The sequence below is a fragment of the Theropithecus gelada genome, chromosome 2 (genome assembly GCF_003255815.1).
Source record: "Theropithecus gelada isolate Dixy chromosome 2, Tgel_1.0, whole genome shotgun sequence".
NCBI classification, from domain to species: Eukaryota; Metazoa; Chordata; class Mammalia; order Primates; family Cercopithecidae; genus Theropithecus; species Theropithecus gelada.
In genome coordinates, this window is record NC_037669.1 from 97785892 (window position 1) to 97807775 (window position 21884).

Genomic DNA, 21884 nt, shown 5'->3' on the forward strand with positions numbered 1-21884 from the left:
TAGCCTGCAGCATAGGCACAAAGTCTTTGTTGATAGAACAGAGATAATCTATGGCATGAGCAGTTTACAAACAGATGCTGGGAAGAGGATTTAGGAAATAAGGGAGGCAAATTAAAATATATTTTTATAAAACTAGTAACACGGATGCTGTGTATGTGATTACTACTTCACTCTACTTTTAGACAAATGTCATCTGTATAAATCTTTCTCTTTTTCTCTCCAAGTACAGATTTATTGTGGAAAAGTGTTCAAACTGTTGATCAGAATTATGGCAAGGGATCTGTAAACCTGCATTTCTTGTTTCAGTGAGCAAAAATAAGGTAGCCCTTAGGTCATTCATTCATTTACTTAGCAGTGTTTACTGAGTGCTTCCTAATATGTCCCAGGCAAGGTGGTAGGTTATGACATCCACTGCCTTGTGGAAGGATCTGCTAAGATCTGGAAGACATTCCAACGTCTCTTTGTGTGAACATTCTGAAGCTTCCTTTGTCCTTGTGGAGTTGATTTTCTTTTCTTTTTTTTTTTTTTTTGAGACAGGGTCTCACTTTGTTGCCTAGGCTGGAGTGCAGTGATGTAGTCACAGCTCACACAGCCTTGACCTCCTGAGCTCAAGACTCTCACCTCAGACTCCTGAGTAGCTGGGACCACAGGTGTGTGCCACCATGCCTGGCTTTTTTTTTTTTTTTAAATTTTTTGTAGAGATGGGGTATCATTGTGTTGCCCAGGCTGGTCTCAAATTCTTGGGCTCAAGCAGTCCTCCCACCTCGGCCTCCCAAAGTGCTGGGATGACAGGTATGAGCCACCATGCTCAGCCTGCTTTCCTAGTTTTTTTTTTGTTTGTTTGTTTTGTTTTTGAGACGGAGTCTCGCTGTGTTGCCCAGGCTGGAGTGCAGTGGCTCTACCTTGGCTCGCTGCAACTTCTGCCTCCCAGGTTCACACCATTCTCCTGCCTCAGCCTCCTGAGTTGCTGGGACTACAGGCGCCTGCTACCATGCCCGGCTAATTTTTTTGTACTTTTAGTAGAGATGGGGTTTCACCGTGTTAGCCAGGATGGTCTTGATCTCCTGAACTCGTGATCTGCCCGCCTTGGCCTCCCAAACTGCTGGGATTACAGGCGTGAGCCACTGTGCCCGGCCCTAGTTTTTTTTTTTTTTTTTTTTGAGATGGAGTTTCCTTCTTGTTGCCCAGGCTGGAGTGCAATGGCACGATCTCGGCTCACTGCAACCTCTGCCTCCTGGGTTCAAGCTGTTCTCCTGCCTCAGCCTCCAGAATAGCTGGGATTACAGGCATGCACCACCATACCTGGCTAATTTTGTATTTTTAGCAGAGACAGGGTTTCTCCATGTTGGTCAGGCTGGTCTCGAACTCCCAACCTCAGCTGATCCGCCTGCCTCTGCCTCCCAAAGTGTTGGGATTACAGGTGTGAGCCACCACACCCAGCCACTTTCCTGTTTTAAGTCGAATACTAGTTATCTTTGAGCAGCTTTATTTCAAAGAGTCCTGAGATTATAGTACCTTCCAGTTTGGAAATGTCATGTAGTTAAGGAGCTATTCACTATGAAGTGTGCCCTTCAATGTTCATGCATAAAGCATCAAAATTATAGTTAATTAGCAGATAAGATTATTGTTCCATTGGTGGAGATATTTAAAAATGATATTTAAACAAAGAAGTATGAGCATAATTTAAGTAACCAGTACGTGAAGATCTTAAGTTAATACTTTTTTCCCAGCTTTTATTTTAAGGTAATTATAGTTGCAGGAATTTGCAAAGGTAGTACAGAGAAGTCTCATGTATGCTTCACCTAGTTTTCCCCATTGATTACATATTATATAATTCTAGTACAATACCAACTCCAGGAAATTGATGTTGGTATAAAGTGTGTGTGTCTGTGTGTGTGTGTGTGTGTGTGTGTAGTACTGTCACTTTATCATGTGTAGATTCCTGTAATCATCACAGCAATCAAGATACAGAATTATTCCATCCCCACAAAGATCTGCCTTTGGCTATTCATTCATAGTCACACCTGTTCCCCGCTTCTCTACCATCCCTAACCTCTGACAACTGTTTATCAGCCCTCCGTTTCTCTAAGTTTGTCATTTCAAGAATGTTACATGAAAGGATGCATATAGTATATAACCTTTTGATACTGGCTTTTTACAGCCAAGCATAATGCACTTGAGATCCATTCACGTTGTTCTGTGTACCAGTACAGTAGTTTATTCCTCTTCTTTGCTGAGTAGTATTCCATGGAATGAATATACTGTGGTTTGTTTAACCATTCACTATTTGTAGGACATGTTAGTTGTTTCCAGGTTTGGTTATAAATAAAGCTGCAACGAGCAATTATACAGAGGTTTTTGTGTAGACATGAGTTTTTATTTCTCTGGGGTAAATACCAGGAGTGTGATTGGTAGATTGTACAGTAATTCCATGTTTAGTTTTAAAATAAACTGCCAAACTGGTTTTTTTTTTTTTTTTTTTCTTTTTTTTGAGACAAAGTCTCATTCTTTCGCCCAGGCTGGAGTACAATGGTGCAGTCTTGGCTCACTGCAACCTCTGCCTCCCAGGTTCAAGCAATTCTCCTGCCTCAGCCTCCCAAGTAGCTGGGATTACAGGTACCCACCACCACGCCTAGCTAATTTTTGTGTTTTTGGTGGAGACGGGGTGTCACCACGTTGGCCAGGCTGGTCTCGAACCCTTGACCTCAGGTGATCCACCCATCTCAGCCTGCCAAAGTGCTAGGATTACAGGCGTGAGCCACTGTGCCTGGCCCAAACTTTTCTAGAGTATACCATTTTACAGTCCAGTAATGCATGAGAGATCCAGTTTCTCTCCATGCTTGCCAGTATTTGATACTGTCACTATTTACCATTTTAGCTGTTCTGATGGGTAGGTAGTATTATCTCATTGGGCTCTCAAGTTGCATTTTCATAATAGCTCAGTATCTTTTCATGCTCTAATTTGCCATCCATATATCCTCTTTGGTGAAATGTCTGTATGTGTGTTTTTCCCATTTTAAAATTGGATTGTTTGTATTTTTTGACTGTTGAATTTCAAGAGTTCTTTATACAGTCTAGGTTTGAGTTGCTTATCAGATATGTGGTTTACAGATGTTTTCTCCCAATTTCTAGCTTGTCTTTTCATCCTCTTCAGATGGGCTTTCATAGAGAAAAAGTGTACAATTTTGTTGCAGTCCAGTTTTCTGAATTATCTTTATGGATTATGCTTTTGGTGTCATATCTAAGAGCTCCTCACCAAGCCGTAGGTCCTGAAGATTTCCTCCTATGTTTTCTCCAGTTTTATAGTTTTATTTTTCATATTTAAATCTATGATAAATCTTGAGTTAATTTTTATGTAAGATGTGAGGTTTAGGTTAAGATTCTTTCTTTTTACTCCCGGCACTATTTGTAGAAAAGACTACCCCTCCTCCCTTAAATTACGTTTGCACTTTGTAAAAAAATCAGTTAGATACACTTATGTAAGTATATTTTTGGATTCTGTATTCTGTTTCATTGATCTATGTCTATTTTTCTGACAATACCACACAATCTTGATTACTATAGCTGTATAATAAGTCTTGAAGTAGGATAGCATGGTTTTTCCTATTTTATTATTTTTTCAGAATTGCTTTAGCTATTTTAGTTTCTTTGCCTTTCCATATGCATTTTAGAATAATCTTATCTATAGCCACAAACTCTTTTTTCAGTAGTTACATTAAACCTGTATATCAACTTGAGGGGAGAATTGACATCTTTGCTATGTTGACTCTTCCGATCCATAAAACATGATATATCTCCCCATTTATTTAGCACTTCGACTTCAGGAATGTTTTGTAGTTTTCAGCATACAAGTTCTGTATATGTTTTGTTAGATTTACATCTAAGCATTTTATTTTAAAAATTATAGCTTTATTGAGATTATTTTTTAGAGTGATTATAAATGATATTTTAAGTTTTGGTTTCCATATGTTCATTGTTAGTATATAGAAATATAATTTTTTTGAGATGAAGTATCACTCTGTCCGAAGAACCAACTTTTTGTTTCATTGGTTTTTCTCTATTTTTAAAATTTCCCATTTCATTGATTTCTACCCTGTGATTTCCTTCCATGTTTGTGATTTAAGCTTATTTTGCTCTTCTTCTAGTTTCTTGACCTGTGAGCTTAAATTATTGTTTTGAGACTTTTCTTCTTTTTGAACGTAAGCATTTAGTGCTATGGATTTCCCTCTCAGTACTGCTTTAGCTGTGTGCCACAAATTTTGATATATTTTCATTTTCATCCAGTTCAATGTATTTTTAAAATTTCCTTGATATTTCGTTTTTAACCTATGGATTATTTAAAAGTGTTTGCTTAATTTTCAAGTGTTTGGAGGTTTTCATTACCTTTCTGTTATTAATTTACAATTTGATTACATTGTGGTCATATAACACACATTGTATGAATTCTTTTAAATTTATTGAGGTTTGTCTTATAGCCCAGGATATGGTCTGTCTTGGTAGATATTCTGTGGTTTCTTGTCTTAAACTCCTGTCCTCAGCAATCCTCCCACCTCAGCCTCCCAGAGGGTTGGCATTACAGGTATGAGCCACTGTGTCCAGCCTATTCTGTGGGGTCTTGAAAGGAATTCTTCTGTTGTTGGATGGAATGTTATAAATGATGATTATATCCTTTAGTTGATAGTGTTTTTTAGTTATTTTTTAAAATCTTTGCTGATTTCTGTTTACTTGTCTTATCAATTTTTGAGGTGGAGGTGGTTGAACTCTCCAGCTACAACTATGGATTTGTCTGTTCCTCCTTTCACTTTATTAGTTTTTGCTTCACTTATTTACATCTTTGAAGTTTGGTGCAAACACATTTAGGATTATTATGCCTTCTTGGTGGACTTATTCTTTTATCATTATGTAATATCCTTCTCTGTTCCTGGACATTTTCTTTGTTCTGAAGTCTATCTGATGATAATATAACTCTTGCTTCTTTTGATTAATGTTTACATGCTATATTTTTTCCATCCATTTACTTTCAACCTATCTATATTGTTATATTGGAAGTGAATTTCATGTAGATAGTATATAATTGGTTCATGTCTTTTACCTACTGTCAGTCTCTGTCTTCAATTGTCATATTTAGACCGTTTACATGTAATGTAATTATTGATATATATTAGGGAATAAGTCTGCCCTTTTTTGTTTTGTGTTTGTTCTGTTTGTTGTTGTTGTTGTTGTTATTTCTCCATTTTCTTTTCCTTGACTTCTTGTGAGTAATTTGAACATTTTAAAATAATTACATTTTAGGCCAGGCCTAGTGGCTTATGCCTGTAATCCCAGTACTTTGGGAAGCTGAGATGGGCAGATTGCTTGAGAACAGGAATTCAAGACCAGCCGTGGCAACATAGTAAGACCCTGTCTCTACAAAATACATCTTTAAAAAAATTAGCTGGGTATAGTGGTACATGTCTGTAGTTCCAGCTGCTTGGGAGGCTGAGGCAAAAGGATCACTTGAGCCTTGAGGCTGAGGCAGAAGGATGACTTGAGGTCGAGGCTGCAGTGAGCCATGATTGTGCCACTGTGTTCCAGACTGGGTGACAGAGTAAGACCCTGTCTCAAAAAATAGTAATTTCATTTTATAATTTGTAGTGTTTTTTAGTATATCTCTTTGTATAGCTTTTTAGTGGGGTGTGTATGTGTTTTTGTGTGTGTGTGTGTGTGTATGACTTGTCGTGGTCTCCTGATGTCAGTGTTTTACTATTTCAAATGAAATGTAGAAACTTTACCTCCTTTTATGTCTTTGAACCCTCCCATTTATAATTGTCTTAAATATTTCCTTTACATATGTTGAGAACCACATGAGACATTGTAATTATTGCTTCATTTACCAAACATCATTTAGAAAACACATGAGAGATTAATCTGTCATATTTTTAAAAGTTTTTACCCTTTCTATTGTTCTTTCTTTCTTCCTGATGTTCCAGGATTTCTTCTTTTATCATTTCCTTTCTGTTTAGAGAACTTCTTGACAAATTCCTTTAATGTTCCTTCATCTAAGTATGCTTTAATTTTTCTTTTATTCCTTTTTTTTTTTTTTTTTTGAGGCAAGGTCTTGCTATGTTGCCTAGGCTGAACTTGAACTCCTGGGGCTCAAGCAGTGTAGTTGGGACTACAGGCACATGCCACTGCACCTGGCTGCTTGAAGGATATTTTTGCTGAATATGGGATTCTGGGTTGGCAGGTCTTTTCTTTTAGTACTCGGAAAAAATGTGCTACTTCCTTTTGGCCTCCATGGTTTCTGTGAGAAATTTGCTGTCATTTGAATTGTTTTCCCCTTATAGGTAAGGTATTATTTTTCTCTTGCTGCTTTCAAGATTTTTTCTGTATCTTTAGTTTTCATAAGTTGGGCTTCTGTCTGTGTGCTGGCATGGGTTTCTTGGGTTTATCCTTTCTGGGATTTGTTCAGTTTCTTGAATCTCTGGGCTTATATCTTTTGCACAGTTTTGGGAAATATTCAGAAATTATTTCTTTGAATACTTTTTCATCCCTGTCTTCTTTCTTTTGTCCTCCAGGACTCAAGTAACAGGAATATTTGGTCATTTTTTATAGTCTCACGGGTCTCCAAGTGTCTGTGAAATATTTTTCAATCTAGTTCCCCTCATATTGTTCAGATTGAGTAATTTCTATATTCTGTCTTCATGTTTACTCATTCATTCTTCTCCCCGCTCCATATTTCTATTGAGCCCATCCATTGTGTTTTTTACTTTAATTAATTAATTAATTTATTTTCATACAGATGGGGTCTCATTATGTTGTCCAGGCTGGTCTCAAACTCCTGGTCTCAAGTGATCCTCTTGCCTTGGCCTCTCAAAGCGTTAGGATTATAGATGTAAGCCACTGCACCTGGCCTCAGTTTTGTTTTGTTTTGTTTTGTTTGATGGAGTCTCACTCTGTAGCCCAGGCTGGAGTACAGTGGCGTGATCTTGGCTCACTGCCATCTCAGCCTCCGGATTCAAGCAATTCTCCTGCCTCAGCCTCCCAAGTATCTGAGACTACAGGTGTGTGCCACCATGCCCGGCTAATTTTTGTATTTTTAGTAGAGATGAAGTTTTACTATGTTGACCAGGCTGTCTCGAACTCCTGACCTCAAGTGATCCATCTGTCTTGGCCTACCAAAGTGCCAGGATTACAGGCGTGAGCCACCAAGCCTGGCTGCCTCAGTTTATTTTTAATTCTAGAATCTCCATTTAGTTTTTTATATCTTCTGTTTCTTTACTGAGAGTTTTTATTTTTCATTTTTTAAAAGTGGCTGGGTATGGTGGCTCACCCCTATAATCTCAGCACTTTGAGAGGCTAAGGTGGGAGGATCACATGAGCCTGGGAGTTCAAGACCAGCCTGAGCAACATAGCGAGACCCTGTGTCTAAAAAAAAAAAAAAAAATGTAGTGATGTGTGCCTATATTCCCAGCTATTCGGCATGCTAAGGTGGAAGGATTGCTTGAGTCCTGGAGATTGAGGCTGCAGTGAGCCATGGTTGCACTGCTGCATTCTAGCCTGGGAAGCAGTTTATAATTGCCCATTGAATCATTTTTATGGTGGCTGTTTTAAACTCTTTGTAGATAATTCTAGTATCTCTGTCATCTTGATGTTGGCATCAGTTAATGTCTCTTCTCATTGAAGGTGAGATTTTTCTGGTTCTTAGTATAGCCAGTGATTTTCTATTGAAACTTACATTTTGGATATTATGAGATATGAATCTTACTAAAATCTTCTGTTTTAGCTGGTCTTTCTTGATACCACTCCAGCAGGGGAAGCGAGGGACTGTCTTATTACTGCCCAATGGACGTAGAAGTCCAGGTTCCCTACATGGCCTCTGTTGACACCCTGGGGGAAAGGGACTGCTCATCATTGCTGGGGAGAGATAGGAATTCTGTCTGCCTAGTGACGTGGTGGGAGAGAATGGCTCATTACTGCCCTCTAACCCGCTACTTGGCCTTCTCTGATGCTACCCCGGCAGGATGGAAGGTGGAGAATGGGGCATCTTGTTACTGCAGGGCAGTGGTGAAAGTCTAGGCTGTTCACTTGGCCTTCGTTGGCAGGTGTGTGGTGGCTACAGTTTTTTTTTTTGTTGTTGTTTTTTGTGATGTTTGGCTGGAGTAGAGCAGTTTTTTTATCTAAAAGTTTTTTGTTTTGTTATGCTTTACCTTTTCTAGTTTTTTTGACTGGAGAGAACAAAGTTTTTTTGACTTTTTTTTTTTTTCCCCGGTCTGTACCCATTGACCCATTGGCATTTCTTGCTAGCTTCTCTAATACCCAGTCTGTGATATGTGAGACAAACAAACAAACAAATAAGAAAAAACAAACTCAGCAGACTCACAGATGTGTCATTCCTCAAATCCCAAGGTCCCTAGCCAGTCTTCCTTCTTCACCTTTCAGAATTTTTATTTTTATTTTTGAAACAGGGTCTCACTCTGTCACCTAGGTTGGAGTACAATGGCACAATCTCGGCTTATTGCAGCAACCTCTCCCTCCTGGGTTCAAGTGATTCTTGTGCCTCAGCCTCCTGAGTAGCTGGGATTACAGGTGTGTGCCACCACACCTGGCTAATTTTTGTATTTTTAGTAGAGACAGGATTTTGCCTTGCTGGCCAGGCTGGTCAGAATTTTTGAATGTTTATTTTATATGTAATGTCCAGGGTATATCATGGGAGAAGCAGGGAAAAGTAATTCTACTTCATCTTTCCAGAAACAGAAGTTCATTCTGTTTTGAGCAGTGGTCATATCTCTTATTTGAGTACAGGCTGTCTCATAATAGCTCATAACCTGAATTCACAAATATCAAATCTCTGTAAAGATAAGCCCCTTCCTTTTTGTATTTTTTTTTTTTCCGTCTTTTGGAATACAAAGTATATTTTTACAAAGCAAAACAATGTCAAGGATGTCGTCTTCATTCTTAGACTCTTCTGTGGCAGCCTATAAAATCTTTTAACCCTTCAGGCAGCTGCCATCCTGTACATTCACATACACTGGCAAATACGCACAAACAAGTTAGTATCACAGTGTCACCTTCATTAAACCATCACAAATATTTTTAAAAGACTTTTAAAAAATAGATGGAGGTTTCACTAGTTTGCAGTACTAGTAACTTGATATAACTGAAAAACAGGAGGGGTATTTATTTATCTTGAATACTAATGTTTGAGGAAAAGCAAGTTTGATCACCAAAGGATAGGATGGAGAAGTAGAGAACCTGGAGGGGACATTTGGGTCCTTTAGAGAGTGGTAAAACTAGTTCTCTTGATTACCATCGCTTGGAAATGTCACCCTTTTCTTTTTTATTAGCTTAAGACAATACCTGGCATAAGGTAGATGCTCCATAAAGACAGAACTACAGAGGATGTTTTGGAATTGACATTTGGAGTCAGTGCACACTGCTTTCCTTTAGAGGAGCGTACAGTTTGCTTGGCTCCCAAAAAAGTACCTTTCTTATTTTGCTTTGGGGTGTTTCTGTCCTGTCTCTAACTGTTTTGGTATCTCATTGACTGTCTCTTTTTGGCCTCAATGTCTTCATATCTTGGCTTATGGTTCTCATTGGAGTTACTGTTAAGAGCCTAAGCCCTGGTCTCAAATTGATCTTGTAGCCTTTCCCTATGTCTGTCAGGGCTTTGTGCCCTATAACTCTTTTTAGAAAATGTTTTAAAATTAAATATTTCAAATACTTACAAAAATATAGAAGATAGAACAATTAACCTCTCTACATTTGTTCCCTGATTCCCTTTGTGGTGCTTGTGGTCTCATCATTGGCCAGGCAGGCGTCTGCTGTAGAACCCATAGTGTCTTCTGGCAGTTGACCTGGCCCTGCCATTGGTGCTGGGAACTTAGTAGCTTTTCTGTGTGTGTGTACTTTTCCAGGGGCTTTCCACATTTTTACTCCCCAATGGAAGGTGTGGAGAAGTGGGTCAAATGGACTGTGTAGTATCTGTTGGCTGGTAGCCTAATTTTTCTTTTTGCCTCCTTTGTGTTTTTATATCACTGCAGTTTCTACATGTATATTGTGGTGATAATTATTCATTCATTCATCCATTCCAGACATGGTCTTTATTCTTAGAACTTATATTTAGGTAGTGGAAATGCAAAATCAGTAAAATAGAGAACAAAGAGGTAGGTTTCCTAAGAATTTAAAAGAGGGAGAAAGTACTTCCAGCTGGACAAGTCTGAGAAGGTGGATTTGAGACAGTCTTTGATTTGGATTTGGATGTGGGGAGATCGGAGGAGTGACACTGCAGACACAAGTGAAGAATGCATAGAGGTACAGAGATCAAGAGTAGTGTGCATCCTGGGAGTCTGAGATGAAGAACTGAGATGCCAAATAAGGTTGCATCCCTAGAGTTCTTTGGAAAAGAGGTGCATTGGTATCCTGTTATCATCCTATCAAGTAAAGGGCCTGATAATAGAGGATCCTGTCAAGTAGAGGATTTGTGAAATAGGATGTGTGGACACATCCTGTTGGAAAGACTCATCTGAGCTGTAATGGCCACCTCACTAATCCCTAATTGCAGGGTTGCCACTCACAGATATACAAGTTATGCCTTGAACAAGCACCCTGCAGAGTTACAGATAGGGCTAATACAGCCAGACTCTGCCAGCAGAATTGGTGCAGGCCTGTTTCCACCAAGAGAGACATCCTTTTCCAATTTGCCCAAGGCACCATGAGGGTTCAGATCTGTTTCTTTCTGTTTCTTAATGGTATTCACATATCATGGCCAAATATTTATAATCTTACTGTAATATAATTTGCTAAATGATTGCCTTTAGCCATCTGTAGGGACTCAGTCATCACTTTGAAGACTGGCTCTATGTCAAACATTTGCAGAAATTCAGAAGGACATGATCTGGAGGTTTCATTTTTGCCTTCTGCTCTCCTTGTCACCAGCATTAGGTTAGATGCTCGGAATCTCTCCACCTTCTTCTATCTCTTCGCAAGTGAGGATATGGCAACTAAACTGCTTAGTGCCTATCTCCGTGGGTGACCTGAAGTGCACAGGTCACTGGACCTCAATCCTTGCCGCTTCAGTATCTGGTGCTTCTTGTCTCTTTAGGACTGTCTTGCTGTGTCTGTGTCCTGCTACCTGCCATTACTATTGTTGCTCCTGAGCCCTCTGGTCCTGCTTCCGTTCTGTATTCCTTTCCCCATCATCCCAGTTGGCTTAATTCTGGAAAGGGAGAGACTCATTAGAGAAAAATAAAAAGAGAATTACAAGTGCAGAAAAGGCAGGAAGGATGATAAAGGGAGGAAAATTGGGAGTGATGTAGCAGTAGAGGCCAGGGAAATAACAATAAAAGCAACATTTGCAATTATAGTGGGAATGAGGGTGAAAATCCCTAAAGTGGGCATTTCACGGGTGGGGGTATTTCTGGCACTGTCATTTGAGCCTCAGTAACAAGGTGACCTTGCTTTCTTCAGGTGTCCTCATGACTTCCCTTGTGGACCATGTCCATGATCTTTTTTGCCTGCGTGGTACGGGTAAGGGATGGACTGCCCCTCTCAGCCTCTACTGATTTTTACCACACCCAAGATTTTTTGGAATGGAGGAGACGGCTCAAGAGTTTAGCCTTGCGACTGGCCCAATATCCAGGTCGAGGTTCTGCAGAAGGCCGTGACTTTAGTATACAGTAAGTGAGCATATTCACTTTTTCAGAATATTAGCAAAATTTGGATTATTTTTAACTACATGTAGTGGTAATCTTATGCTGATAACATTGTGTATTAAAAGTAGATCTAGCATCAGTGGTCTGAGGTCATGTGTGTCCACAACAGAATCATGAAAGAAATGGGTTTTCTTAGAGCCTCAGGGATGGTTGCTCCAGCTTTTTTTTTTTTTCTTTTGAGATAGAGTTTCGCTGTGTCACCCAGGCTGGAGTGCAATGGCACCATCTTGGCTCACTGCAACCTCCGCCTCCTGGGTTCAAGCAATTCTCGTGCCTCGACCTCCTGAGTAGCTGGGATTATAGGTGCATGCCACAATGCCCAGCTAATTTTTATATTTTTAGTAGAGATGGGGTTTCACCATGTTGCCCAGGCTGATCTCGAATTCCTGATCTCAGGTGATCCACCCGCCTCAGCCTCTCAGAGTACTGGGTTTACAAGTGTGAGCCACCACACCCAGCCATGGCTGCTCCAGCTCTTAACTTCTGTTATTGGAGTGCCCATGAGCATTGGGAAACCTGGGTTCATGTCTTTAGTTTTGTAGTTTTTTTCCACTCAGATGCAGGGAAAGAGAAAAGGTAAGGGGGGAGGAGATACTGGATTATAATGTTGGGGAGGGAAAATAATGAGAGTTAGAAAGCCAAGAAAATAAGAAAAAAATTTCATTTATACTTTATACTTTTGCTTTTTAATTTTTTCACTTTTTATGTTTTAATTTTTCACTTTTTAATTTTTATTTATTTTTTTGAGACAGTTTCGCTTTTGTGGCCCAGGCTGGAGTGCAGTGGTGCACTCTCTGCTCACTGCAACCTCTGCCTCCTGGGTTCAAGTGATTCTTCTGCTTCAGCCTCCTGAGTAGCTGGGATTATAGGCGCTTACCACCAGGCCCGGCTAATTTTTGAATTTTTTAGTAGAGACGAGGTTTCACCATGTTGGCCAGGCTGCTCTTGAACTCCTGACCTCAGGTAATCTGCCCACCTTGGCCTCCCAAAGTGCTGGGATTACAGGCATGAGCCACTGCACCCGGTCATTTAAAAATTTTTATTACATGACAGGAGCAGGGGAGTGAAAAATAAGTGAGAGGAGGTCTCTCTTCTCAAGGAACTTAAAGTCTAACGAGTAACAAGAGAAATACATAACTAACTACAATACAGTGGGGAAAATGCTCCATTGGAAGTAGGAATCAAGTGATTACAATAATCCTGGTTACAATAACTGATATTATTGAGTGTTTTCTATATGCCAGGCACTATTCTGTGTTTTATGTGGCTAATAATGTAGGTAATAGTGTTACACCTGTTTTGCAGAGGAGGAAACTGAGGTAAAAAAACTTAACTAAGGTTACACTGTTAGTAACTGGTCAGCCCAGGATTTGAATGCAGGCAGTTAGGCACCAAAGTCTGCTTCTTATGGGTTATAAAATTTCCTGTTCTAGGACTCAGAGCAAGAAGCAAGTCATTCTATGGAGGCATCAGGGGCAAGGCAGATTTTAGAATATGAAAATGGCTTGTTAGAGTTTATGTCTATTTTCTTTTGTATCTAGACCTTTACTTAGCAAGTCCCTTTTGCTCTCCTTATATTTTTATTTTTTATTTTATTTTTAGAGACAGGGTCTCAGCTGGGTGCAGTGGCTCATGCCTGTACTCCCAACACTTTGGGAGGCTAAGGTGGGAGGATCGCTTGAGTCCAGGAGTTCAAGACCAGCCTGGGCAACAGGATGAGACCCCATCTCTACAAAAAAATTAAAAATAACCCAGGTATGGTAGGGTGCACCTGTAGTTCCAGCTTACTTGGGAGGCTGAGGTGGGAGGATTGCTCAAGCCCAGGAGGTCAAGGCTGCAGTGAGCCATGTCCACACCTTAGCCGCCCAAGTAGCTGGAACTCTGTCCCCCAAACTGGGGGGACAGAGACCTTGTCTCTAGATAGACAGGTAGATTAGATAGATAGATTGATTGATAGATAGCCTCCCAAGTAGCTGAGTCTACACACCACTACCCCCAGCTAATTTATTTTTATTTTTTAGAGACAGGGTCTTGCCATGTTGCCCAGGCTGGTTTTGAACTCCTAGGGTCAAGTGATCCTCCTGCCTTGGCCTTCCAAAGCCCTGGGATTATAGGTATAAGCCACCTTGCCTGGCCCCCTTTTGTTCTCCTTGAATAGTGAATTTTTAGTTGACCTGCTAAGCTGAGGTCCTTTTAGGGGAATTCAGTCTCAGAATTATAAAAACAAAAGGAAAAGTCCAGCCTTGACACCAGGCTAGGTGGTAATGTCAGGCTAGAAGGGCCATGTCCTGAAGGGGGTGACAAATAATAGGCACATGCAGCTGTCACCTGGTGATGTGGGCTCTGGATGTTCAGGAGCAAACACTGAGTTGCACCTGCCCACATGTGCAGCCCCTTTCTCTGGGGGCCTGAACATGCTGTCCTTGGTGGTCTCTCCTTTACTATGCTGTGATTAGCTGATTTGTACTGTACTTCAAATAGGAAAGCTTTTCTCTGTTAAAAGCTATTTTTCACAGAAAAAAGAAGTCTAAGACTTCAGATTTAAATCCTGGATACTTCAGTAGTATTTTGGAAAAAGGAATAAAAAATGTTCTACTCATTTGTAATTTTGAATTAAATATTTACAATTATTTTTGCAGAGGAAACAGACTTTCTTTTCTTACAGGTGAGCAGTACCATAGCTTTTAATAGTTAAGGAGTGTGTTAGTTCCCTATGACTGCCATAACAAATTACCACAAATTGGCTTCAAACAGCAGAATTCATTCTCTCACAGGTGTCACAGGACCATGTTCCCTCTACAAACTATAAGGAAGAATCCTTCCCTAACCTCTGCTACTTTCTGGCAGTCATTGGCAATCCTTGGTTTTCCTTGGCTTGTAGATGCCTTACTGCAGTCTCTGTCTCCATGGTCGCATGGTCTTCTTCCCTATGTCTCTGTGTCCAAATTTCCTTTTGTATAGGATACTAATCATTAGATGATGGCCCACCCTAATCCAGTATGACTTCATTTTATCTTGGTTACATCTTCAAAGACTCTATTTCTTTGAGTTAAGACATCAGTAAATCTTTTCGGGGGGACACACTCAACCCACAACAGGTGTCCTCTTTCAAATAGAAACACATCCATCCTAGAGTGGCTAGACCCTGTTGAAGGATTTCTTCCATAAGGAGGAGAGTTGTCCTTTTTTTTAGATTGGAAAAGTTTTTATGTACGGAGTTACAGTTTCAAAAAGATGGTAGGACAACATGACCTTAAAACCCTCCTACTGAAAACACCCAGAAATGAGGGTAAATACATATCAACCATTACTTTAAATATGTAGTTAATCTTGAAAGAAAGAAATCCTAAGATGCTAGAAATGAAAGGGGGGCAGAATATTAAGGTAGTAAGTGTGTGAGTGGACACTGAGGCTCCTGGCATTCAGTCACCGTAAAATTGGGGCTTGGTTTGGGCTTACATAGGATGGAGTGTCAGAACAAGACCCTTGTGGCTGGGTGCCGTGGCTCACACCTGTAATCCCAGCACTTTGGGAGGTTGAGGCAGGCAGATTGCTTGAGCCCAGTGGTTCGAGACCAGCCTGGGAAACATGGAGAGACCCCATCTCTACAAAAACACAAAAAATTAGCCAGGTGTGATGGCGTACAACTGTAGTCCCAGCTACTTGGGAGGCTGAGGCGGGAGGATGGCTTAAGCCTAGGAGATTGAGTTTGCAGTGAGCTGAGATTGTGCCATTGCACTCTAGCATGGACGACAGAGTGAGACCCTGTGTCAAAAAAACAAAACAAAAACTCTTGCATAAAGGAAAGTTCTTGTCAGGCCACAACCTAATGAAATGGTGATAGGTGAGGGAAATAGTTTTCCCATTGATACAGGGTAACTCACCTCTACTTGGCTTTGTGTGGGAAGGAAAAATAAATTTCACCTAAGAAATTGAAATGTTGTTGTTGTGCCTTGTAAAAGATTGAAGTTGGAGTGTATACTCCTCAAAGTCTAGGAACTCCTAAGCCAAGGTTGAAACATTGGTATTGGTCCCAGAGTGATGACACTGCTGTGGTAGGCAGCCAGAGCAAATGCAGAACCACACTGGAAGAAGTGTGTCACAACTCGGGCCTCAGGGGATTCTTACAAAAAATGTCCCATAGGGATGAGCTCTCAGCAAAACACAAGAGGAGACATTCCACAGTGAGTGGGAGTCAGTAGACACACAGATAGGTGATCTAGAGCCCCCATACCCTGAACTTGAAATGATAGCATGACAGCTCAAAAGGGAGTAGAAAAAGAAGAAAAACTCTGTATTTATTTTATGAGACCAGAATAACCTAAATACCATAATCAGATGAAGACAGTATAAGAAAGGAAAATTATAGGCCAGTCTTATTTGCATAGACACAAAAGTCCCAATTAAAATGTTAGCAAACTAAATCCAGCAGTTGATGAATATGTAGGAACTTAGATCCAACAAGGGTTTATTTTAGGATGCCAGGATGATTTAACATTAGGAAATCTGTTGATGTAGATTAAAGAAGAAAAACGTTTTCTTAGTATATGTGGAGAAGTCTGAGGCTAATTCCCCCTAATAGAATATGCATCCCTCATGCATGAATAAATAAGTGATCACAGGCTGTCATTGACTAAGACTGCTAGACATTTTAAAGGAAGTAGGAGAAAGACAGTGTCAGGAATAGGTCAAACTGAAGAGACAATATACCTGCAACAAATAGCTACAAGACTGTTTAAAGCCAAGCAAGTGCAGAATTGAGGTAAGGTTGTGTCTGGGTGTGGGATGGGAATACATGGGGCTGTTTCCTGGTAATACAGATGTTGCCATTTTGTTTCAGTTTTTCTTCTTTCGGGGATGTGGCCTGCATGGCTATCTGTTCCTGCCAGTGTCCAGCAACCATGGCCTTCTGCTTCCTGGAGACCCTGTGGTGGGAATTCACGGCTTCCTATGACACCACCTGCATTGGCCTAGCCTCCAGGCCATACGCTTTTCTTGAGTTTGGTTTGTAACCCTCTTTCATATTTATTGTTATCTTCCATGGTGTTATATGTGTAGAATTTACAGTTTAGGTTTGGCTTTGACCATCAAGGAAAACCACTGGAGATGCAAAAACATGTCACTGAAGAACAGACTTGTACCATGAGATTTCATAGCAATTGAAGTGGCCCGGAAAGTGTCAAGGTTTCATACTCTGGCTTTTCATCTCCACAGAGCCTGGAGGCAGGGTGGAGGAAGAGTGAAACATGTAGGTTGTAACCCACAGCTCTCTTAAGCTGGGGTCAGCAAACGTTGGCCCATAGGCCAGCCACCTGTTTTGTAAATGAAGCAGAACGTGGCCATGCTCATTCTTTCACATGTTGTCTGTGGCTGCTTTTGCCCTACGACAGCGGAGTTGAGTTGTGACAGAGACCATGTAGCCACCATCCTAAAATATTTACTAACTGGCACTATAAGAAACTTTTGTTGACCCCTGCCCCAGAGCATTACTACTGAAAGGGTGTTTATACCATCAGGAGGTAAGCACGGAAAGTGAGAACTGGTGTTTAGAAATTCTTACGGTAATTTGACATTCCTGTGATTATTTTTTATTGCTTTTTTTTTTAATCAAAATATCAGTCTGTGATGGTTTGGAAGAAAAAAACAGTTCCTTGACCGAGAAGTTTGCTCTGGAAAATGATACTTCTTTTGTAGGCTCTGCCAGAAAGGCCTTGTCAAGGCTTAGAGACTTTGGAACACAGCATGATAATCATAGTATGTGCCCTATTTTGGTCAGGTGTGGGTCATTTTGAGCTCTTGGATGAAGAGGAATGGAGGTGGGAGTTGGGGGACATTCTGTGCTCTCCGTGTAAACAGCTGCTGACTCTGTGATGTTCTTAAGCAAAGGTGTGGCAACATTTATTAAAAATGGTCAGGGGCAGAACCAGCACCTGGAAGTGTTGCCACTTAGGCTTTCTGGCTACTCCTGCCACAGCCCTCACATTCCTTCATGTGTTCACTGGCTAGTCCATCAGGAATGGGGCTAGCACCCTCTTTTGGTGTCACCCTGGTAGGCAGGCTCCAGCCTGGTAGACCAGTAATAGACTGAGGATTCTGCCCCTGAGTCTCCCTGTGAAGTTTTAGTCAAGCTTGTGCTCTGGGCCGCACTTCTTTCTCTGAAGAGGGCTGCTAGTTCAAAACAGACCATAGCTGCGGCATCCCTGGGCTGTGAGTTGATTTGGAGCTGGGTAGACCTGTGTTCTTCTCTCCCCTCATCTCTGGATGTGCCTTCCTTCTAAAGCCATTTGCTTGATCTGATGGGAGCCCCTTCCCCAGCATCATGTTTGCTCATTGTTGAGTGGGAGTAGAATGAGTCAAAGTACACTGAGAGTGGAATTATACATGATTTTGCTTTGCCAGTGTGTATGAAACTTCACTTCAAGAACTGTTCAGATTTGATAATGGATTAATCCTAACATAAATTTAAGAATTAAAATGAATACTTTTCAAATATGTAATCCTAGTTTGCACAACATTTCAATTGTAATTTTTTTCAAACAAGCCTTTTTTTGAGTTAATCAGATCAGGAGTAACTGTCTCCATTTTTCAAGCTTAGAAATATTCTGTAAATTGCCTAGGGTTGTACTGTACTATCAGAAGTGGTAAGGGGCTTAGACGCATGCCCCTTTCCCCTGACTCATTGCTGAGGTTCTGTGATGCATTATTGCCTTTTTAGTCAATCACATTTTAATTATCCTGCTTTGAAGAGATTGATCAGACAGTGTTCATATTAGCAATCATTTGACCTTTATGTTTAACTTGACACTTTTCAGAATCTGGCTGATTTATTAGCTCTTGGAAATGTGAACTTCAGCTGGGTGCAATGGTTCACGCCTATTATCCCAGCACTTTGGGAGGCTGAGGCAGGAGAATCCCTTGAGCTCAGGAGTTTGAGACCAGCCTGGGCAATACAGTGAGACCTTGTCTCTACAGAAAAACAATTTAAAAATGAAAAAAATTAGCCAGGTGTGGTGGCACACATCTGTGGTCTCAGCTACTTGGGAGGCTTAGGTGGGAGAATCACTTGAGCCCGGGAGGTCAAGGCTGCAGTAAGTTGTGATGGCACCACTGCACTGCACTCCAGAGTGGGTGACAATGAAACCCTATCTTCAAAAAAAGAAATGTGAACTTCATTTTGTACATATTATCTTATAATATCTGTTCTGATGAAAATGTTTAACTTGTGTTGCTCTCTTTTTGCAGACAACATCATTCAGAAAGTGAAGTGGCATTTTAACTATGTAAGTTCCTCTCAGATGGAGAGCAGCTTGGAAAAAATTCAGGAGGAGCTCAAGTTGCAGCCTCCAGTGGTTCTCACTCTGGAGGACACAGATGTGGCAAATGGGGTGATGAATGGTCACACACCGATGCACTTGGAGCCTGGTAAGTGGCTTGTAGTTCCCTGATGTTGATGAAGTGATACTGTGTATTTCAAATGGACGTTGATTTTTTTTTTCACTAGAAAGCGATTTTTTGGGGAGAAGGAGTGGTATAAAATATGCTGAGAAAAATATGGACCAATCCTGTTTCTTGGTGGCTGTTATAAAACTTTGACTACAGGCTAGGCGTGGAGGCTCATGTCCATAATCTCAACACTTTGGGAGGCCAAGTCAGGTGGATCACTTGAGTCCAGGAGTTTGAGACCAGTCTGGGCAACATGGCAAAACCCCATCTCTATCAAAAATACAAAAAATTAGCCAGAGGTGGTGGCTCATGCCTATAGTCCCAGCTACTGCAGAGACTGAGGTGGGAGAATCACCTGAGCCCTGGAGGTCGAGGCTGCAGTGAGCCGTGATTGTGAGCCACTGCACTCTAACCTGGGTGACAGAATAAGACCCTGTCTTAAAAAAGAAAAAAATTGACTATTATGACAGTGGATTGGTTTGAGGGGAGGCTATTGTGATGCAATTCAGGAGTTGAAGAATGACTTGGCAGGTTATTTTCTTTTTTCTTTTCCTTCTTCTTCTTCTTTTTTTTTTTTTTTAAATAGAGACAAGTTTTCTCCATGTTACAGCCCAGGCTGGTCTTGAACTCCTGGGCTCCAGCCATCATCCTCCTGCTTCGGCCTTTCAGAGTGCTGGGATTATAGGTGTGAGCTACCACGCTCAGCTGGCAGGTTATTTTCTTAATTAGGGTGAAGTCTACAAGTTTATTATTTTTAAATTTTATGTATTTATTTATTTAAGTTCAAGTTGTTCTGACAGAACTACAAGTTTAAATGTTATAAAGAAGATTCATTCTCTTTTTCTGTAAGTTACTTATTGAACTGTATAGATTTATATAATATATATTATATGTAATATATAATATATACAATATAGATATAATATTATATATATATATAGAGAGAGAATCCTTGTCATATTATTTACGGAAGTGTTGTAAATCTGAAACCCCCACTCTTCTTGTTGGAGGGAGGACAATGGGGATGAGAGCGTTGGGCAGGGGATTGGAGCCAAGGCTTCTAATGTTCTCACTGTCTGGCTCTCTCTGAGACCTGGGATCTCCCTCTATCCCTGTGGATTTCAGAGACCTCATCTGAAGAAAGAGGTCTTAATGAACGTGATCACAGTGCCCTGACATTCCATGACTTTGTCATTAACGTCATTAGCCACTCAATGCTTAGCACATAACAAAGCATGATTTTTTATATTCCTATTTATATTACATACAATTAAACTAATATTTAATTAAATTGGATATTTACATTCTAAGAATTCTATAATGGCATAAGAGCTGAATCCTTTGCTAAAAGAACTGTCTACACTATAATAGTCTTAATTATTTTGTTTTTAACTGTTTTATGCTAAACTCGTTTCTTGAATTTTAAAAGTGATGTATTATGTTCATGGTTTTGACTTAACTTTCTGTTTTAGTTTAATGTGTTTCAACCAATACTTGAACTGGCTCTCATTCTGGTCAATAAGTGGTTCTAGTTTATATTGAGAATAAACTTAATTTTTGTAAAAGGAAGACTGGGTAATTGAGCTCCAAGCTTCTCACTTACCATATATGAATGCAGGCATATCTTTGTAATGTATGTTTTGTTTTTTAAACACTTAGACAAGAGGAGCAAATCCAGAAAGTGTCACCTTGCCCGTCTTTGTAGGACATTTTACTGTGATTTGATTTACCCTATTGTCCTGAGGCTAGAATCTTTACAGGTAGCATATTCTGTTCTAACAGTAACTTTTAATTGCTCAGTGGAAACTCTAACACACTAACAACAGGCATCAATTGGATTGTGGCTAGGTATTTGTGTGTGTGTGAAATATAAGGGTAAGAAAGGAGTATAGCAAGAGAATGGGAGGGACACCATTTACTTGTGTGAACCAAAATCAATTTCAGTGGTTATCTTTACAGAGAAAATGAGCATTTGTTCTCATTACAGTTCTAGAAACAGCTTGTAACCTGAATAATCAATGTTTCCCTCTTTCCAGTTATTTTAGGATTTTAAAAATTGCATTTGCTGTGAATTGCTCTAGAAACGCACATGACATCGCATATTATTATTGTCAGAGAAAGAGGACAAGTTGAATGTTGAGGCATATAATAGAAATGCTTTAAACATTTGACAACCAATTACAGATAAAGCCTTGGTTCTCTTTGGTAGTATAAGAAACTGTTTTATTTACTTATTTATTTAATTGTTTTTTGAGACAGGGTCTTACTCTGTTGTCCAGGCTAAAGTACCGTGGTGGGATCTTGGTTTACTGCAACCTCCACCTCCAGGGCTCAAACTATCCTCCCACCTTAGCTTCCTGAGTAGCTGGAACTACAGACACACACCACCACACCTAGCTAATTTTTGTATATATATATATATTTTTTATAGAGATGGGGTTTCACCATGTTGCCCAGGCTGGTCTTGAACTCCTGAGTTCAAGTGATCCTCTCACCTTAGCCTCACAAAGTGCTGGGATTACAGGCATGAGCCACCATGCCTGAACTCTTTTTTTTTTTTTTTTTTTGAGACAAGGTCGCTCTGTTGCCTAGGCTTGAGTGCAGGGGTGCAATCATGGCTTACTGCAACCTCAACTTCCCAGGCTCAGCTTCCTCCCACCTCAGCCTCCCTGGACGACAGAGTAAGACCTTGTCTCAAAAAACAATTAAATAAATAAGTAAATAAAACAGTTTCTTATACTACCAAAG

At 40.3% G+C, this 21884-nt stretch overlaps 1 protein-coding gene across 5 annotated transcripts in view; it reads left to right on the top strand.

Moving 5' to 3' along the window:
• Positions 1–21884, top strand: part of SEC22C (SEC22 homolog C, vesicle trafficking protein) — a 59723-nt gene that overhangs the window by 27193 nt on the left and 10646 nt on the right. For all 5 annotated transcript variants that reach the window (XM_025374893.1, XM_025374890.1, XM_025374889.1 and 2 more), the window contains 3 exons: positions 11449–11657; positions 16534–16697; positions 18936–19115. In XM_025374893.1, the coding sequence (XP_025230678.1) occupies positions 11476–11657; positions 16534–16697; positions 18936–19115 (526 nt within the window). In that variant the 5' untranslated portion in view covers positions 11449–11475. The remainder of the gene's footprint in view (positions 1–11448; positions 11658–16533; positions 16698–18935; positions 19116–21884) is intronic.